At 42.7% G+C, this 21807-nt stretch overlaps 1 protein-coding gene across 3 annotated transcripts in view; it reads right to left on the reverse strand.

Moving 5' to 3' along the window:
* The window catches only part of TBXAS1 (thromboxane A synthase 1), a 242626-nt gene that overhangs the window by 45495 nt on the left and 175324 nt on the right, over positions 1 to 21807 (reverse strand). For all 3 annotated transcript variants that reach the window (XM_069807488.1, XM_069807487.1, XM_069807485.1), the window contains one exon: positions 21065 to 21379. In XM_069807488.1, the coding sequence (XP_069663589.1) occupies positions 21065 to 21379 (315 nt within the window). The remainder of the gene's footprint in view (positions 1 to 21064; positions 21380 to 21807) is intronic.

A 21807-nucleotide genomic window follows, 5' to 3' on the forward strand; every position in this document is an offset into this window, starting at 1 on the left:
AGGGAACCGGCTCTGACCTGGCCGGGGAAGGAGCTGCCCCGCATCCTCGGTGATGGGGGCTTCCCAAGGGACAGGTCACCGTCACGCCAGCATGCTGAGGGCTCGAGCATCCATCGCACTTGCCGTTGCTTGTCAGAGCCTTCCCTCCTCAGCACCGTCAGGGCGGTGCCTTCCCCGCTGAATTATTTTAAGCAAAAGCCAGGGTTTGAGACAGAAAGTGCTTCTCGACATGTGAACTCTCAGCCCGTTGAGCAGAGTGAGAGCTGCGAAAGATTCATGGGTTCCTCCCTGCCCCCAGTGTTTAACTGATTAATTAACAATTTCTAGAAACCAATTCACAAAAGGAGAAAGGGCAGATTTTCAAAACTATCAGCTTGTAAATGGAGCAGAGCCGATTCTCTGGCAACTCTTCTAACAAGGTTTCTTTTTTCACAGTATTTGTTTTATGCTTCCTAAAGATCTGTCCCTAGTCTAAATCCCAGCAGGGGGAGATGCCAGTGGAGTTTAATTACATTCCACCTATGGGGAACATTCAAGGAACAGGGCTCTGAAAAAACCCCCACAACTTGGTCTAAAAAAAAAAAAAAGAGGAAAAAAGTAATCTGATTAAAGCAACGATATGAATGTGCCGCATCTCCTAACTATAGGTTTAAAACATTCTCTTCTTACAAGTCTCAAGGCAAAGAGCCAAATTCTCTGCTGAAGCAAACAGGGAATTTATACCATCAATTTACAACAGACATTCAGCATTCACGCCTATGGCTTAAGTAAATAGTTATGAGAAGTGGCATTTTAAAGGGTTTTGGTGCTTTGATTTGTTTTTTTTTTTTTTCTTTTACATAAACTAGACACGCCACGTGCTGTGGTGAAAATCCTTGTGATTCAGGACAGGTTTTAGCTTGGACATGGACTATTGTTACGTGTTTTAAGGGATTAAAACGGGCCTTGTGCTCTGCTGGTTGGTACGCATCGTACAAGCAGCCGCCTGTACCCCCGCAGATGCTGGAGGCACATCTCACCCCGGCCAGGAGGGTGGCCAGGAGTCGAAGACGTGCACAGTGAATGCAAAAGGGAGACTCACCGATCTGCAGCCGTGACATGGGAACCCGCTGCCCTCAGCACAAGTGTGAAGGAGATGGAAAGAAAACTGCAGGCAGCCTCCTCCAGGTATAATTCTTTAAATCTGGAAAACCCATCTAGCTGAAATATCTTTCTCTGCAGGAATCAGGCAAATGACTCCTGTGCGTTCAGCTGGGACACCTGAACGGTGGACTAGACAGCAGAGGAAAAATACTGCGTTCAAAGCTGAGAGGGAAAACTAGGCTTTTTTACCGTTCCCCCTTCTGGTACTCCTACATCAGCTACCTCTGTGTTCTGCAACCGGCTGCGATGAGACCCAACCTCAGCTCAAGGAGCAGCTCCCACGAGGGGCTGTAAAAGAGACAGTGAATACCACTTCTTCACTGACTATCTGGAGTCGGTAATATGTCCTGCTGTACACAACGGAGAGACTTTCCACCAAACAAGCACTGAAATATTTAATCATTTGAAACATTCAAGTGCGACAAAATTATCAATGAAACTAATTAAGAATCTTGAGATAATAAGCACTGATGACAAAACGTTCCACTCTAGTGCCTGCCATCAGGCAGTCAGGATTTATAATATCTGTCATTTTTAAAACTTATACCCTGAAGGATCTCAGTGCACTTTCAAAATGTGTGCTTCCACATCCAGATAGTCTCACTCCCCAAGGTGACTCGAACTACTCATGCACACCCAGCAATGGTCCCCAGATTAGGGGTGAGGACTTCGGATCATGACAGCAGAAATGCAAGTACATAGGGCATCGCAAGCAGAGAAGCTGGAAAGTGCCAGCTTTGACGTCTGCGGGGCCAGGTCCTGAGGTCTCACCCAACCCAGCTTTATCACGGACACCCATAAGGGCAGGCCACGGGAAGGTGAGCCGAGAGCGCACACAGCGGACGCGGGGAGGGAGAAGGTCACGGATTCGACAAAAAGCCACGCTGCTAGCATTTTATGCGCTGGGATTTTTCAGCAATTTAGGACAGGAAGTGAACCGGTGTCAGGCGATCGATGCTGCAGATGGGTCTTTAAGCAGCCAACATGTAAATGGGGTTTGGCAAAGATACCGCGACTAACAGCCTTTTTTTTTTTTTTTTTGTGAGAAATGCCATTTTTAGATACAGTCAGAGAACTGTTGCCTTCTGCTTGCTAAGAGCAGGTGTACAGATGTCGACAGCGAGTTCAGGCAAGTGCCAGGTACTCGAGAGTTGTCACTGGGTACGTAAGCTGCCTAACACCATCTCCAAGCTTTTGCTGGAGGCGGGGGGGGGGGGGGTTTGCTGAGGTTTCCAACAAACTGCTTCTCTAGCAGCCCCTGTCTCTGGGTTCAACAGCTCCGCGTGGCCTGATTTTTATTTCGTCTTTGTTTCTAAGTTGAGCCCTCTATGCCAGGCCAGCTTCTACGCGAGGAAAATGGTAGGTCTCTCTGACTCACCAGTGTGGCTCCCGATGAGCTGCCCACGAGACAGGTACAGCTAATCTGAAATGATGCCTGGTAACTGCAACATGTAATTTCAGATCCAAGGCACCAATTTCCCAGTCAGTTTGTAGGTACACTGTGTTACCGTAACGGGTTCTCTGCACAATTATCACAACACTTAGTAAGTTATTCATTTCCAAGGGAGCTAAGAAACGTTGTAAATGATTTTCATTTTAAAGAAAGCAGGCATATCCCCTGCTGGAAGAAACAAATAGCAAAGTTTCTCCCCCATATTTTGTTTATTATTAATGTTTCACAAATAATATTATTCCATCATTAGTATTAAAATATTTTTACTTTAAAAAAATGTAATAAGCAGGCAAGAATTTAAAACCGAGGTGTGTGTGCCTTTGTGGCAATGGCATGCATCAGGCACAGGCAGTTTGAATATTTTATACTTCATAATTTTTTTCTTAAATAATTAACTAGCTTTAACTAGTGATTGTCCAGTCCTACCAGTGCTGTGGGTTTAACTGCACATTACATCTCCGAGTGTTCACTTGGCTGCTCTGCTTCTCCCTACTCCAAATCCAGACAGAATACATGCATAAGCCCTGCTGGATTTTTTAACTTAGAGATCTGTTTCCTACCTCGCTCTGAAGAACAATGTAAATCCATTTCCTACAGTTTTCCCTCCTGCAGCAGACCCAAACAGCTCCAGTTAACATCTCTACTGTTCACTGCGTGGACCAGCATTCATCTCTTAGCACAGCGGAGAAACCTCCTAACTCCAGCTGTCATGTGGGCTCGTTTGATTCTCTGTTTGCCTCTTGCAGTCCAGAAATGAAGAGGTTAAAATCCCATACCTTGGTTTGATTACTGCATTGCTGACAGAAATGCAGAGCCGGACCAGGAAACGAGGTGTCCTGCGCCACTGAAGGGTTGTACCCTTTGGATAACGCATCGAGATTAAACCCTTTCTCCCCATCGCTGGCTTGGAAAAGAAAGTTCTCCCAAGAGCTTTTTCGAAAAAATCTACTACCAAGAATGACCTCATCTATAATTACCAGCCCATAGCATAGTCCACTGCTGAAGGATATATAAGTGTACATATATTTAGGTGCATAAAGATGCACATGAGAGCTTGGTAGCATTTGCCAATGCACTGCTTAGAATTTGCATATCTGCCTATGCACAGGAACTGTCTCATGGCTACCACATTTCTCTGCAAAGTCTGCGCATTAGTGGGATTAAAATTATTACTTCCCCAATCTGAAATGCTAAAAATATGAAAGACAGTACTGAGATTTCAATTCAGTTTCAAGCAACCATTCCAGCAATTAGTTTTGACTTGGTGGGAGTTAAGAGATCTGGTAACATGGTTTTCCTACAAAACAAAACCTTAACCCCCAGCTTGTGACAACACTTCCCATCTAATTTCTCTTTGTGTATTTATAGCACTATAGAAACAGGAAAATTAATACATAGACAAAAAGATCTAACAACACTTAGAAACACTTAACTCCAACAACAACACTTCAAACAAGAGCGCACTGAGCAAAACCGGGTCTGTGAGATAAGCTTGGTGAGATTTCACACTGGTGGAGATAGCTTTTAGAATACTCTATCCAATTCCGACATTCACATTTTCCAAAGGATGTTAAAACCCCACAGGTGAACCTCAGAAAAGAGGCACACATACTGTCCAACTTCTAAAAAAAAAGAAATAAAAGGAAATAATTTTAGGAACTTACAGTTTTAACACAAGAAAACACTAACAGGTGATATCACTGCAGTTTACAATTATAGTCGCACAATGAGGAGAGAATACTTTTCCTATGCAAAAGGTCTTTTGTACAGCAGTCTAAGAACAATGGAAGTTCAGGGGAATCCGAGGGCAATAAATTGAAAATGGAAACAAACCTAATCTTTATTTAGGAGAAGGATAATTAACTATGGGAAGAGATGAAACAAAATTGTGGTAAATTTGCTGTTGTCAGAAAGGTTAGGCTAGAAGCAGGAGAACTCCTTGCATGACATTCCCGGCTATATTTATGCAGGATGTCAGGACTGGTAGTGAGATGAACCGTTACGGCAGGAATGAGGATGAAATCAGAGCCCAATTCCAAATGCTGCCAAACATGGAAAAAGTTCACATCTGAATGCTATGACCTGGATCTAGCTATGGTTTTTCTTGTAAAATCGGAGCTAGGAAAGAAAGCAGGAAGTTCACTTTGCACCAAGTCTCTGTGTCCTTGCATTGTTCTCCATTTAAGTGCACTGCTAAGGCTCCACTGATAATAAAAGATTGATTTAAAAGACCATTCTACAACCTAAGCAAACACTGAGCCTGGTTAATGTTACATATCATATCCTCTTGTCATTTACTGCTACTCTGTGTGTTTACTGTGTCTCTCACTCCCCCTCAGTACGAGCCCCAATTTACAGCAGAGCAGCTGGTCCTCTGGGGCTGAGTGTACAACCGAAACCCTGAGCCCAGCAACAGCAGCCTCTCGATTATAAAAGCACAGCACTGATCTCATTTAGGATCTGAACCAAATCAGCACCCTTCCAGGGTTTTGGGTCAAGTCTTTGCAGATTTCCTAAATGACAGGCATCTCTATGTCACTACTCTACAAGCTGAACTTAATCTCCGGTAAGATCGAAAATTTCATCAAATTATCTGCATTCCTATATCAAGGTTCCTACTTCAGTCCAACACAGACTATAAAAGAAGGTAGTGTGGACAAAAAAGAATTTAAAAAATTGTGTCCACTCCCTCTTTAACTTTTATAAGAAAATCTCTTATTTTGCATGGGCTATACTTCTTATATCAAAGTCAGTACACAGCATGACAAAACCATCCATGTTCTTTCCACTAATAAAGAAGAAAACTTAATGGAGTGTGTCATGTTTTGTCTTTTCTTCTTCTTACCATTTTCTGAATTACTGGTTTCGCTTTGCGCTCCTTGCCAGCAAGATGAGTATTGCTCCTTTCCTTTAAATAACTGGATTGTAAGAACAAGAGATGTGTCTTTGGAGCCTGATTCTCAGTTGCACTAAGGTCCTACCATAGCAGCATAAACAGGCCTTACCATAGTTGCAAGCGCTTGTTTGTATGTTAACAAGATAGTATCATGCAGGAATGAGGTGATGATAATACTGCTGCAGATAAAGTGTGAGGATGATGTACACACACCTTGACAGTCCATTCCCATTACAGGAGCAGTGAAAGAGGACATAAACGTAAAGCAAGAATCAGGCTCTTGGTTCCCAGTTACCCTGGATACAGTTTGTAGAATTTATATGTTTAATTAATGCAAAAGGTGGAAGGTTCCACAATCCCATAAAGACAACATGTTAAAGACAGTTCTGCCCAACATTTCTAGAACAGTAAAACTTGCAACGATGGAGCAAGGGTAATTAAAAAGATTACTAAAGCATTTTGTTTTGCTTGTTCTTTTTGGGATCCTTCATTTTCAAAGTCAGGAAAGACATTTTACGCCATCTAATTAAAACAACTGGGAGGGTTCTTTTTAAACAGATATACTAATTTAAACAGAATTAATTCAGTGAAGTCCTATGCCCTTGGTTGTACACGAGATTAGACTGCGCAGTAACAAACTCCTAAACTTAAAATCTATGGTTTAATGAATTTCATAGACAATACCTCTTTTTTTCCCCCCTGCAGAATGGAAAGGAGCACGCTTTGGAGGGACTACTCAAAACACTGGCGAAAACACAATTTGCATTTCTGTCCTTGCACGGGGTGATGCATGCGCATCCTTTAATTTGTGCACACCAGTAGACCTACTGACTTCAGTGATTTGGATCTCTGATGAAAATCACTGTATTTTCATTTAAACCCATGGGGGAAACACCAGATGCTTTTACAAAGGATTCCTTGTGGGATGTAAGTTAACCAGAACATGCAAACGTTGCTTGATGAGTTCTTTATTTCCCATGGCCAAGCTTTTAAATTCTCTGTGCCTCACCCTTTAAAAACAGGATCATTAATATTACAAGCCTTGTAGGTACATTTAGTGGTTAGTACTTATGTATCATTTGAGTGTTATCATATGAAAAGTGCTAAAATAACCTAAAATATTTAGAAAGATATGGTATCTTGCTGCCACCGGCAGAAGTCCTCTGTGCTGAAGTGGCAGAGTACCAAATCTAAAGAAAAGAAAGTCATTTGCCTGACAGTTACTGTTTGGGTTAAACATTGTTGAAACCTGCAGGTAAAGCAACCACTCGTCTCTCTGGATAAATATAAGAAACAGATAAGCTCCATTGCAGAATCAAGTAAGGAGGATTACAGCCCCTGTGCAAAGTTGCACAGGTGACTGTCACGATGCAAAAAGCCGATCAAGGTTATGCACAAGGCATCTGTGGGCAGAGTGGTTTCTCCTGGTAGTTCTCTGCACAGACCTCTGTGTTCAGGAAAGAAGCAAAGGGATCACAAAAGGAAAACAAAGGAGGAGATGAGGAAGCACCAGGCATGGTCTCAGAAGTACGACAAACCCACCTTGGCGAGGGACTGCCACCATCCACGCCGCTCCACAGAGCTGTGAGCGCAGGAGCCACGTCCTGCTGCTCAATTCCTGCTGGGCTGGGCAAAAAGAGAGTTTGCACATTCCTTCTAAATAAGCAGGGTCACTTCAAAGATATTTGGATCCTAGCTCTAAGCCAAACAACCCAAAGGCCCCAAAATTTCAGCTGGCTGCTCTGCTCAACACAGGTAATCAATGTAAACAGCCAACAAATTCTGATACGGCACAAAAACTGACAAAGGTTGGAATCTTTCTCGGCTGACAATGTGGCCACATCCACAGAGGTATGCCTTTCAGTACTGGAGCTCACACACTCCTTTGGCAAGAGATCAAGCACTCCCAGTTTGCATTCAAATTGTGCATTCTGTCTCACATTGAGCTTGCTCAGGCAACAGGCAGTACTTTAGGTAACAACCTACTAATTCTTGCTCCTCGTATCTCCATAGGAAACTGCTGGTAGTCAAGACTCTCTTATTAAAGAAGGTATCAAACACATACAAATGTTTTAAAATAACAAGCCATTGGGGGAAAAACCCACAACCTCTGACACTATCTGAAGACACGCATGCAACTGGTGTCAAGCTGTGACACTTAAAAGCACTTCTGTGGCACCCACCTATGACAGCCCGGCAGTGCATATTTGTGAATTTCTCACAGGCAGGGAGTAAAATGCTTTTAAACATCACCTTCTTCCCCCCACTCCTCCTCCCAGCAGGGGTCTCTGCTGGCTGGTTTCTACCAGGCAGATAGAGTGAGATCACTTTTAAATAACAATTTCTTCCACTACTTGATTTTCACTCTCCAAAGCTCAGGGGCACATATCTGAGCACTGGGGTGCCAGCACCACGAGTACCCGCAGCGTAAAGCCACGGTCTGGTAGAAAGTCAGCCGTGGGGTCGCCACGTACCAGAGACTTCGGTGGTGAAATCCAAGAAGTTCGAACATTTCTGGAGCGTCCATCGCCAGCAAAGATGTTTGTGGAGACATAATCTTCAAAAGTGGAGGGCAACAGCACAAAGCTGGGAGAGTCTCATAACTTGACAAACCGCAAAGGGGTAGCTGGGCCCTCCTCCTCAGAAAAACGATGGAAAAACTCACCTTTGGGTGAAGGGGCATTCATACTGCTGGCAAATTATGAAGCGAAATTCAAGTAAACCCCTTGCGACTGCTCCCCCCCTCTCCCCTTACACTGAAACAACATCAGAGCTATCTGCCGGTGGTGCTTAAATGCTTGTGTTTTTCACATCACAGAGGCAGGAGTTTTGGACCCCCTGATTCCTATACTTACATACCTTTGCAAATTAGCATAAACATCTCAGCTGGCTACCGATGTGATTAAGATGTGCCTCCACTTGGCAATTTTTCCTTTGAAACAAAGCAAAGGCTTTCATTTGTTAAGTGAAAATTCCCCGGTGGAACCCCCTCTCTCTTTCCCTCCCATTTCTGACCCCATATTGGGCACTTTAATCTAATTTTGGTTTGAGGTTTTAGAAGCTGAAGGCTGCTTCTGAAGATCACTGAGGGAAAAGAAATCAGTGGGAGGAACACCACACTTTGAACTGAACGTCCCTGGCACGATGCATATTGGAAAAAGCACTAAGAGCATTTCCCAATCAATGTAGCCGTATTTTTCACACTCGGTTAGAAGAAATGGAAACCTGTGGTAAATAATGCTGCTTTGCACAAGTCCAATTACCCTAAATGATAAATTGCCTAATTATTTCGGCTCTACAGTCTTTCCCAAGTTCTTTATCCTTTTCTTTGTAGTCACTGTCTGCAGAACAAGAGCGTTTGACTGTTACTAATTAGGGAGAGAGAAAGATGCAGGACATTTAGTAAATTCACTTCCCTTTAAATCCATCTTACAGTTATTTTTCCCCATCATGGAAAAAAAAAAGTAATCATTTATTTAAAAGCTGCTCTGCTGGAAGAGATTTTTTCTCCATGACTACTCTGATATTAAAACAGTCAGCTTTTGTTTTTTACATTCTCCAGAACACCAAAAGATTCAAGGCACAGCAAGGTTAGATTAACACCTTAAAATTATCTGTAAGGTTCTCTACTTATCAGGCTATTAAATCTTCATTCCTGACTGCACAAAATCTTCTTCATATCGTATCTTGAGTACATATGAACTTGATGCATCTTGAAAACAAATTCCAAAAAGCAAGAGCTCTTAAAAGTGTTTTGTTCCAGCTCACAATACGACTTTCTGACATCTTGTTACTTCCTTGTTCCTTCATTTATATCAACAACTGCAGCAAGGGGCTCTGCATAACTGCCCAATGTTCAGAACTTTTTCACTTTTCAATTTTCTCCTTTAAATTTGAAGTGTAACTAGGAGTATTGAGAAAGATATTAAAGTTTATTCAAAATTTCTATTCCACCCAAAGGTCAGAATCATTTTAATGCATTGCTTCCTTGGACCTGAGGGTGTGTTAAGCATTAAAAAAAAAAAAAAAAAGCATTATATCTTTTTTTCTCCCACTTATTAACAGAAACTTTTCTGAAATTCAATTTTTGTTTAAGATGCATGTAGAATTAAAATGTTTTACATATAAAATAATATGCCTATTTTGTTGAATTCTGAAAGCACAGCTTTCATACAGGTGGAAAGTACTGAGTCAACAGTGCTAAAGAATGAATTATTCTGCTTGCACAACGTGCCCTAATGCATTATGCCTCAGTGGCAGCCAGGAAGGATAATTCCTAGGACTGAGAAAGTAACTGAGTTTTCAGTCTCATTACATCTGAGACCTGACTAAGGAAACCACAGAATTTGGTACCAGTTATTAAATGAGTCTTCATTCAAGCACTTATTTATCCACTCAGTGTTGGCTAGAAACCAACAATCCAGTCCATACAAGCTATTGGTGTTTCTAGTGTATAAAAGTTCTCGGTCTCCCCTGATCGAGGCCCTGAACGTCTAGCTCAGCAGCTGCTACCGTGGTGAAATTCCACTTCTGAGCAGCCCACTTCCATAGAAAGCATTTTGGGGCACTGACCAAAACATTCAAAACATGACTAGTCACACTGAAGTACAAGGTTTTTGGTTGCTTTAAAGGATTTGATTTTGGAAAAGACCCACAACCGTCAAATCAGTTGGCAATACTAGTGAAAAATTGGTATCACCCAGTTCTCTGAGACAGTAAAATCTATTAACTGCTGTGAAATGGAACAGTCCTCAAATAGCAAGCATTTCCTACTTTTCTTTGTGTTTTCCTGACTACTCCCTCTGCACCAGTCTTGCTATCTGGTTAAGTAAGGAAATGTTCACTGATATCACTGGAAGACCACTACATTTCTAGAGCAAGGGCACACCCAGAATTACCACTTTTTCCTTCTTTCCATATTAAAAGGGAAGCATAAGATGAAGCAGGACAAACAATACAAAAGCCATCTCACGCTGATTAAAAGTAACACACAAACACATTGTTAGAAATGGAAATTATTTAAATACATATGTGCTGCCAGGGTGGTAGAGAAGGAAAAAAAAAGGGGGGGGGGGGGGGAAGGTCACAAGAAGTTCATTCTACCAAGAACTGCTTTACATAATCATGAAATGCAAACTAGTTTCCATTCCTTCTGGCACAGGCTCATTCAGCCTTCACTTTGAATGCTTATTGACAAATAAATGGACTGGTTACTTCCTATTAATGCTACCTAATTTATGTACATACCTGGAGGAAAAATTCCATTTTGACCTCACATGCATACAAGCTAAGATCATTCTTAAGCTATGAATATGTTGAATACAAGTTTAATTTCTTCTTGGTTGCTGCTGGGGATTTGCTGTTTCTTAACAAATTAGGCATGTGTTCTCCTCAGCTCAGCTTTTGCACCTTATGCATATAGTATGTGCAATTCAGGAATCTGTGCTGAACTTTCAGATGAAAGACCTTCTTTTCTTCAGCCATGATTCATTCCCTCCCTCCTCCTCTTTCTCATATGCAGGCATGTGCGTGCATACATGACTTGCTAGGTGTTTCTGTTTTATGAGCTGTTCCCTAATACCTCTCCTTCTCTTACTCTGCCCATGAAAAGTCCTCACCAAGAAAGTGATACTTGATTTCACAAATCTCAAGAGTCACTATTGTCCTGACTGGGGAAAAGTGCTATTAAAGCAAGATTTTTATCCCTGAGTCTTGAAGGCATCTCAGAAGTAGACAGGTCAGTGCAGATCCCTGTAGCAGACGAGGATGCCAGGGCCGGACCAATGTCTTCATCCCCTAAGAATCTGCCTTTCAATCCGGGGACATGGAGGGATCTCATTCCAAATGGATGCTAACTAACATAGAGCTTGAAAATGCTTCTTTGTTTAGTTTAGTGTTTCATATTCCCAAGGAGACAAGGTCCTACCTGATGAATGCGACTAGCTGCTAACGCGAAGACACAGTGTGGGGTCCTGACACAGATGTCCAAGGCCACCCTCTCTCATTTGTAAGTTCTTTCAGGGCCAGATGGTTTGGTTTCTCTGATTTCTTGCATCTGGGGTCATGCCCATGGCTGACTGTCCTTCCTTTCATTGCTAGGTATTTACAATTTAGCAGCACATACCTTACGGAAAACCTTTTGGTGCCTAACTTCCACGAAAAAACCCAATATGTATATTAGTATAATACCTTTCTGGACTTGACCCCTACTTCACACACAAAAAAACTCCTGAGCGCTAGACAGACTGCCATCCAAAGATCAGGCATTTATACCCGTGAAGGGCATCCCCATTCCCAAGAAGTCCTGCCATGCTCACCTCTCTTCCTGCCATACATAACTCCTCTGGCAAGACCGGTGCGAGTATGTCCCTCCCAAAGTCGTGGAGGGGGGTGGTGTTATTTACTGTGGTTTGAACTTACCTCCTTACTCACTTCTGCAAGGCTCAACTGCCCAGTGCAAAATTTGATCTACCAATTCGACCTGGAACTGTGCTCCACCCTGCAAATAAAGTTACCTATCTGTAGCTAAAAAGGTAACACCGATACTGGTAGTTAGCACTGATTAAACATTGATATTGGTAGGAATTTGGTTTTCTCTGTCTCTGGAGGGAAGCATGTTGATTGCCACATAACGTCCAGAGTAGTACACAGGAGCAGTTGGGATACGAATCCTGAAGGAAACTGTAACCAGCTTCTTACTCAGCAGTGACACTTTTCCTCACATTAAAAGCAAATATGCTCTTTCCTCCATAAAAGCCTCAGATGGAGGTAGGGAGAAGGAACAGAAAGGTGGGGAAGATGCATTCTTCCCTTTACTTCCTCTTTAAACAAATCTGTCTAATCGCATTTAAAGTGCCGTATTATTAACATCGTCACCATTAAATGTTCCATGTCGCTAGAAAAATTTATTCTTTAACATGAACCTTGTAGCAGTGATAGTGGGTCAATTATTATGAGGATGGCAAAATACCAGGAAAATTCAGGGATGAAAATGAGTTTCTGTGTAGCATACATTACCTGAGACTCAGTTTTACTCAAGAATAGCAATAAGGCAGAGTCACTGAGCAACATGTGACATTGCAAGCAAAAGATAAATTAGTCTTCATGGGCAAGAGACTGATAAGCTTGAACTGGACAAATGGAAAAATAAAAGTCCCTTTTTTTTTTTTTTTTTTTTACTTTGGTGAAGAGGGGTAAATGAACCCTGCAATGTCAACAACAACAAGAAGTTCCTTGAAATATGGGCACATTAATTATCTCAACACCACCTCATTCCAGGCCACATAGAATCGCCGGTTCTCAGCTGTCGAAAGGATTTTCCCAGGAAAAAAGTAAGTTTTTTTCATATCCCGGTTGTCTTTTTGGTAGGGTTCTTGGAAAAGTCAAGGAAGGGGGACAATGCCAAGATACCACTGAGGTTTAAAACATTGACTTTGTTCCTATAAGCTAACAGTAAACTTTTCAAAAAAGCAAAGCCAAAACATTCCTAACAGACACCCTGGACTTACCAGCTGATAGACTCAACTCTTTCCATATTATAAATAACCTGACTCCCCAGGAAGCACTTATATGAGCTACCTGTGGAGAGCAGAGACCTGTAGATACAGTGCAAGAACTACAGATACATGGTAAGCAAAAAGAATTGCCCTCACATGGCTCCTGGCTGGTCGCACTCTTCCTCCTTGCCCATGCTTCTGCCAAAGGATGACTGCGGCTGCCTACAAACTACAACTTCTGTAAAGCGGGAACAAGCAACTCAGATCTTCCAGAAAGGCCTCCAGGACAACTTCTCTGGCCGGTGCTGTGAGGGTACCTGGGACAGAAGGCAACCTGTACAAAGAGATACCTGCGAAGGCTTGCACAGTGAGAAAGTTGAGGTTCAGCTTTCCTCCCTAGGTGCTTCCCCTCAGCATTTGAGTCTAGGAACAGGCTTGTGACAAAGTAGGCGAACCCAAGGCGGGCTTAGGCTCAAGAGCTTTCTCAGGCTACCTCTCCTTACACAGCAGAGACACAAGTCAGTAAAGAGGCCAAAGCCCTGAGTCTCAGAGGTCCTTAACTGGTTGGAAGTTAGGAAGAGTTAGGAACCAAAATAACCTCTGCCCAAGAAAAGTGACTTTGGATCTCTTGAGTCCAAAGCCTGCATTCAAATCAGTAGATTCTAGGTACTAAGAGAAGGGGGGAAATGCAGGGAAGGGCTTATTGTCGTCTCCTAACTTAGCAGTCTTCAACCTGTATGTACAGAAGCACCACGAGACAAAGATAATTTTCAGACACTGAGCAATTGTATGAAGAACTGCAGAAATATAACCTAACAGCATTCAGTCTCTACGTGTTTAAAAGCATCTTTTTATTTGTTAACAACAAAACTGATTGCTGACAGCTGACACTCATGAATGTTGTGAGGCTCTGCAACATCTTCTCAAACAATTAAGGACATCAAAGAGGGTCATTTCCTTCAACAGAATAAACAGCAACACCATACAATATTGCTTGTGCTTACTAGTTTTGTATGTTTTGTGAGTGTATGTGTATGCATGTGTAACAGCAACTCTCTTCTGTGGACTCTTTTCTGCAAACTATTTACAATTCAGTCTCCCTTGATAAATGCAAGCCTCCACCATCAGCAATATTTGCTTAGTGAAGCTTAGTCTGTTGCAAGTCTGTAGTTGCAAGCTTCTGAGAGCGTAGTGCCTTGAGATACTGCATGAAAGGCACCAAACTCATGCAAATTGTTGTGGTAATTCCCTGACAGTGCCATCTCTCTGACTTTCACCTCTCATTTTCGCTAATGCTCAGAGAAAGCAGTCTCTGCTACCAAGAAGATTCTCTGCATAAACAGCTTAAAAAATCTAAAGTACTCAATCAGGCACAGAGACACCATATAAATGGTCCTACCTCTCACTGCTCTCTGGGAATTTTATGGGAAGGGAAAATTTTGAAATTGCAAACGTCTTTACGAGAAGACATCTCCATTAGACTGCAGAGATATTACTGAAGGAGCTCTTCAATGCAAAGAACAGAATCATAAGCCAGCGTAAAATAGTATGACTTCACTCAAGCCAATGATGACGTGCCAAGTTACCCCAGATGAGCAACTGCCACACCCAGTATGTTTGATAGATTACAGCGCCGAAGTCATAAATCATACAGGAGGAGCTTATGTATCAGTCCAGTTCAACCCAGCCCATTCACAACTGACCACACACAGCAGTTAAAATGGAATTAAACTGTACCTTTTCATAAATGAAACTATGGATTGCAATGACTGGGCTGGCATCATTCAATATTATTAACACGAAGGAATACAGTCAAAACATGGTCTGGTCAACATTTTCAATTAGACATATCGAAAATATTCCTGGCCCTAGAGCAATAGGAAAGCAAATATGGGAACAGGAAGATTTATTTCCATTAAAGAAAAAACTCCATTTAAATAGTGAGAGACTATGGCAGGACTTTGAAGTTTCTTTAAACTTTACGGGCTCTAGCCAGCGGTGAAAATGTTGTTAAGTGACACCAGCACTGAATAGTACGCTAGTGCTTTGTGTGGATAGGAAATGGGAAGGAGTAGAGACATGCTGGGGCTTATCCTGCTCTTCATTCCTCTCCACACTGATGTTTCTAAGAATCATATCAAGCAGTGATAAATAAGAGCTGTACATGGCATTTTAAAAATAGAATGGAAAACCCAGTTGGTCTGGCAGTCTCCAATGAATGTGTTTTACTGTAATAGCTACCCTTTCATCTATTTACTTTTACTACTCCTGACTCCTGTGCTCTCCTTCACTTTTGTCAGGAGTCCTGAAAGTATTCCTAGGCATTAGCAGCAAGGAGGGGTGAGCTGCTACTCTGTCCTTCACCAGACCTCTTCTGGCTAGCACAGAGCCCCTGCAGCCTTGTGTATCAGTGCACCAACACGTTTCAGGTTCTGTAACTAGCACTAGACCTTTAATGCAACTTTTTCTTGTGGTACTTTAAGTAATGAGCAGTTTATGTAGATACAAGCCAAAACCCAAAACTTGTAAGTACCAAGTCCTCCAATTTGTTAATGCAAGACACGGCTGTCTTTTACTGAGAACATGCAGTAAATTATTCCTGAAGCTGAGATTAGAATTCGGGTGCTCCTTGCTCCAGATTTCTCTACATTGGGCACCTTCAAGTATGCATTTCTTTTATTACATGGAGACAGAGCAGTTCATTCTTATACCTCTTTTGCCGTCCTTAGCTACCCCAAAGCATACTTGCTTTCTCTCCCCCAAGAAAATGACCTCATTTCAGTGGTTTAACCTGATCTGTTTACTTTGCAACAGATCAGGAGAACCTACATAGCCACTTACAACATTTCACCTAAGGGCAACAAATAACTACTTATGAGAAGTTAACTTGATCACCTATGTTTTTGCAATCTATTTTGTGCCACTACTCCTTCTGTCTAAAATTGTGCAGTCCAGTAAAACAACAACAACAAAAACATAATTAATAATTGTGAATGACTTGGGCTTGAGAGGAGGGAGAAGGGAGGGAGAGAGGCATTTAAATGCTAAAATGGGAAGAGAGGTAAGAAAGAGAGACCTCATATTAAGGGAATCCCCAGCGTGGAAGATGCAGTAATTTTTCATGCCCTAAGCACTGTGGCTAAGGACAAAACACACAGAGCAGCTCAGAGTGCAGCGGGGCTCAGAAGCAAGCATCCATCTGCTCAGAATGAATGCGTGCTGCAGGCTTGCTATGCTTTTGCTAAGCACACACACACACAGATAAATAAAAATCAACTTGCTTTTACAACAAAATAATCAGTCACAAGTGCAAAACCTGTTCATAAATACATGTATTCTGAAGGGCTCTTTAACAACTCCACACAAGGGTCATTTTTGCCTGAAATGGAAAGGGTGAAGACCATGGGTGTATTCCTTCTCACCTGGTTAATGTGGATAAAAACATCTCTTTCACAACTGTATAGCCTCTAATAGTTTAGGGATGGTTAGCCACAAACCCTATAAAAATAATCTGGTCTTGAAATAGCAACCTTTTCTTCCCCCCCACCCTCCGTCCTCTTTTACTGGCATATACCAGGCTAGCTTCTTGACTGATGCATATCATCGTACCTGTACTAATACCAAACATGTTGTGGCAGTTTACAACCTTCTGAAGATCTGACCCCTCTCTGCTGTCCTGGAAATAGATCTGTGGTCTCTGCAGAAAGTAATACTCTTTTATACACACACAGATGTAGGCGTCCTGCCCCCACTAGCTCATATTTAACTCTCTTTTCATCTTGTTTATTTTGTCTTCGTGGTATCAAAGCAAGCTGCACACCCAGCAACAAGCTTGCAGCAAATAGGTGCATCTTATTTTCAGTGGATGGTCCTTCACAGGGCACATACTACACCCCCAAGGGATTCATGAAGAGGGCCAGGTCAGAGTCTCTACAATTTTAATTTCAGTTCCTCTGTTAGAGGAAACTTGTCCTTCCCAGTGCAGTTGGAGCAGACACAGGGATTCACAGGTAGAATGGGAAGATGCAGTGTGTGGTGACAGTAGTCACCAGTCAGTACCCTGTCTCTCTGCTTCCCCAGAGATGATGAAAAGCTGTGCACTCCCTTTCTCTACACCCCAAAGATCCAGACAGGTGAGGAGGGCAATAACCTGTGTGTCCTGCCCTCTACAATAACTGAGGATAGAGGTTTCTCCTGCTTGCCAGACTCTGAAATGGGCCAGGTGCCTCTTCCCACTTTCAGGGAAAGAGACATTGTCAAGCCTCCACACCGAGCTATCAGCCAAGAGAAGACCTAAAAAGTCCTTTAGCGAACAGATGAGGAAGGTCCTGCAGGTGAAAAAAGAGGTGACAACCCATGACTCGCTCCAGGCACTGTTTTCTGAGGACACTTTGCCTTGAAGTGCCATCTCTACAGTGTATTCGTGCAGCGTGGTGGAGAAAGGCAGAGAGGTCTCCCAAGACAGCTCTGAGACAAACTTAGCCAGACACAACACAGCAGTACAACACGGTCAGTCAGACCTGCCTCTCCACTGGGCTCCCGACTCCCAGCACAGCACCGGGGCTAGACCACTTCCAGCACCTAATCTCATATTTCTGCACCACACCACAGCCTACACCAAGCTAGCACAGGGATCTCTAACACAGCAGTGCCTTGGCTTTCGCCTTCCCCTTCACGCTGTCCCATTCTGCTAAGGTACCCACTGTGCAAGCAAGACAGACGAAGATCAGAGCAAATTCAGGGGTATCCTCAAGTACAACGCCCAGAGGCACCAAAATACTGCTGTATGCCCAGATGGACCAACCTTGCTCTCCTTACTGGCTATCACAAGGTCACTGTGCTTTGAGTTTTTGACTGGTGTGCCAAAAACCCTGGAACTGTGCCTGTCATTTATAGCACCTTTTCTCAGATGACTCTGACATGTCTTTATAAACTTTAGTAAATGAGTGTATAAATCACTCTGTCCACCACCAAGTACAGCCATCTCTGGGATGATACGCAGCAGCCGCTCTAAAATCAGACTGCAGCTCTACACCACAGATTAGGGCAATAAAACATGCTGCATGAGGCAACTGAAATGGCTGGAGGAAGGAAGGGGGACATGGTGGAGAGCATTTTGTAGTTATAATTACCTGAGTATAAATTTGGCTGAAGAGGGTACTGTGTTTAACACTTGCATATCTGCAAATCAAAGCAGTCTTGCACCACCTGTCAAAACAACCTGACTGTACCGTTCTCCATGTTTTGGCCCTTCCTTTCTGAAAATTGCAAAGCACCTTGATAAGAGCAAAGCTGATGTGCTGAGCACAAGCAATAACCTCATCAAATTTCTTAGCACCTGACTTGATAACTGTGATCCTGGACCTGCTATGTCCCCTCCCTTCCTCAACAACTGGACATAGTGTCTATATATTCCCAGTTTTAAAATAGCTTCTGCTCCTGTAATTTGCAAATCATTCACATAGATCTTATTTTCTAGGCTAAAAGTAGTTAATTAGAGTCACCAAGGGGACTGAACTGCTGCACCCTTTCCCTTACTCTGGGATGGGCTCCTTGAGCAGTGCATTGCCCCCCCCCCCCCCCCCCAAATCCTGAACTGTTTGTAATAGGAAATATTTTGAAGGATGGGGCTGCACAGATTAGATCTATGAATTTCCAGGTATCAAGAACAGCAGATTAATTGTTACCCTTCTCTCCCTCTCCTCCTTGGCCATACAGCCATATATACATCATCTAAAGCTAAACCTGAAAACTAGTAAAGTATGGGGAAGTGATTTGAAAGGTACTTCCAATCAATATATGACATGGGACAATATGGTTTGGGATGAGGCCACCAGTTTGGGTCGAGGCACCACACAGACTGCATACAGTGCTGACCTGCAAAAACCATTCATTTAATCTGAGTGCCATTCCTCTACACCAAGTTTTAACTTCTCTCCCACGAGTGTCCCTAGCTCCACAGTCTCTCCTACATACTGCAAAAGCTGAAATTATTAGCAAAATATTCCTGTTAGAGAACCAAGAGAATCAAGCATTATGCGTTTGAACTGGATTATTACTGAAATACTACTAATAGTGAGTGACAGCTCAGACAGCCCATATACAACCATAGGGTCCATTTAGGTCTCCAGCCTGGGTCAGGAGCACACTCACATGCAAGTCTCTTGCACTGGTTCACACTGCAGTCTCCAAGTGCACAGCAAGTGCTCCTTTAACTGGAGCTAAACCAGAAGATCGGTCCACCTGCTAAGGGGAATCTGGTACACAGGGCAGGACTGGAACTAACCCAAAATAAACTCCTGAGGTGTGTACAGTGTGCACCCAAGAGTCCTCACTACCTATTGTACTAGATGATGAATCTGTGCCTACGGGAGCATACTACTTGTTAATGTAGACCTAGCCATATACATGGTCTCCCTATGTGAAATGTCTGTAAGCCATTGGCCAGTTAATGACTGCTTGCCATCAGCTTTCTATGCACTTACATGGAAAAGTTTACTAATTCATATCCCCATCTACAGAGAGAGATGAATGACATTGCATACCTATCATATGGGATACCTCTCCCAGCAATTTCACTTTGGTTTCTTAGGCTGTCAGTTTTGAGGAACTGGTGAGATGAACCATATTTTCCTTGGGGCTGCATAACAGGGGTTTCTATGTGCAACTCTGCCACCAGTATTAACCAGTAAACTGCACGTACTCCAGGCCAAGTTGCACCTTCACATCTTTGCAGGCCTTAAGGAAGTCAGCTGAACTAACCGGACACAAGGGCATAATTAGGTCTGCCGTATTTGAATGAAACAATTACATACGCTCCAGCTGGAGTGTTGCAGAGCTAATAACCTAAGAATATAACCCAAGCCCTATAGGTTAGAACATAACACATCAAGGGTTTCATTGTATTGAGTTAATTCACACCAGAGGTATGAAGCATGCACTGAGAAAAAGCTTTGTGGATCAGATTGTGCAGTCCTAACCCTCCACTGCTGTCGTCCATCTGCAGTCTCAGAGCAAAAGCAATCTTAGACAGAGAACCATCACACTCAGAACCTTGTCATGCAAGACAAAAGAAGACATTTTCTCTGTACACAAATCCTGGCACAACCAAAAGGAGGGAAAGGGTAGCTTTTGAATGGGCACACTTCTGCATAGTCGAGAATTTTCTATTACCAGCAAAGCAGAAAATTATACAACTCTTTTCTTGTTCTGTAAGTACAACACAGAGCATGGAATGCATAAAAAGTATGAAACTCCCAAAACTGTATAGCTAAGGATTTCAGCATGCAAGTCCAGCAGCTAAAATCCTGCAATACAGCCACACCTAGTGTCATTTTATTCCTGTTAGCCTCATGATCCATTATAAAAGCATTCATGAAAAGAAAAAGATCCTCAGTCTGAATTCTCATAACTAACAACTCATGCGGAGAGCGTAGGGTAGAAGAATGGCTGCTGCATGGTCTGCTAGATACACAAAATATTGTCAACGGTTATCCAGGAAACATAAATGCCCTTGGTAAATACAGATAGTGAAGGAGAAGTAATTTGAGCAAAGTATAAGGGAATTAGATATTGTGATTTTTTTTGAAGCATACACATATATTCTGCTGCTGAAGAAAAAAAAAGAAGTATGAACATTTAAAGCAAAACTTTGCAGTTTATGGTTTGTAAGAACGCTGTTTATGTCCTTACAAAGGTCAGTAAATAAAATTGACCACAAAACCAATAAAAGTATCTGGACAAGAGGAAAAAAATAGAATGTGTAGTTTTAGAGTCCAGTGAGAGCTGGTTTATTTCAATACTGTAAAATATTTTGTAAAGATTAAGCTTTCACTGTGACACAAAGTTTCTGGGCCGTCTCTTCAGTTGCTGTAAAGTGACATTATTTAACAGTTTCCAAAAAACCCTAAACAATATAGATTAATTTTGAATTTTTGGCTGAAAATATTAATAAAATGTTAATATATACATATGTAACTGAGAAAAACAGGGTTCATGCGGGTGCCGCAGTGGCATGACGACATTCACATTGCTTTGCTCCCTGCATGAAGTTCCACACCAGCACATTGTACTCACGTGTTTTGCTGAGAACTCATCAACCTCCTGAAGTACCTTCTCCTGGCACTCTGGGTTGGTGGCTAGCAAGTACGTGGCAAAGGACAGCGTGCTAGTGGTGGTCTCGTACCCAGCGATCAGGAAGAGGAAAGCTTGGCCTGCTATCTCATCCTCTGTTAATGTCTTCTGAACCTTTTCAGACGGGGCCCTGCCAGCAAGAGGCACCTCATTCTGGCTGGAAGCAGCAGATGGATTCATCACATCCAAATAGCCGGCTGCCAGGGAGTCAGCTGAGTCGCGGGAGTCGAGCATCCACTGGAGAAAATCTCTGCGCCTCTGCAGAATACAGGATGAGAAGAAGCATGAAGAATGGGTCACAGAGCAATGCCTTTACCCACGGGGGATGGAAGGAGAGAGCCGTTTCCTATTTATACTGCCCACTTGGCTCCCACAGAATGGCCACCAGCCTTTCACTGAACAAGGAGACTTCTACAGGTCAGCTAGAAATGCCATCACTAAGAGCCTGTCACTGCTTTCTTCCCAGTGGGATGAGACTGATCTGTCCCCAGTACATAACAGGTACATATTTTCACAGAGGATTGCTAATGGCCAGCTCCATACAGAGCTGCTTTCATTCTCAGGGTGAGTTCCTGGCACTTGCTGGAAATAAGGGGATTGACATAGTCCCTGTGCGGTCCTATGTCCACCTGCCAAGTGGAGGTGGCACAACTCATGCTTGGAGGAGTTGGCCCATCTGCTCGGAG

This window comes from Haliaeetus albicilla, chromosome 19 (genome assembly GCF_947461875.1).
Source record: "Haliaeetus albicilla chromosome 19, bHalAlb1.1, whole genome shotgun sequence".
In the NCBI taxonomy this organism is placed as follows: Eukaryota; Metazoa; Chordata; class Aves; order Accipitriformes; family Accipitridae; genus Haliaeetus; species Haliaeetus albicilla.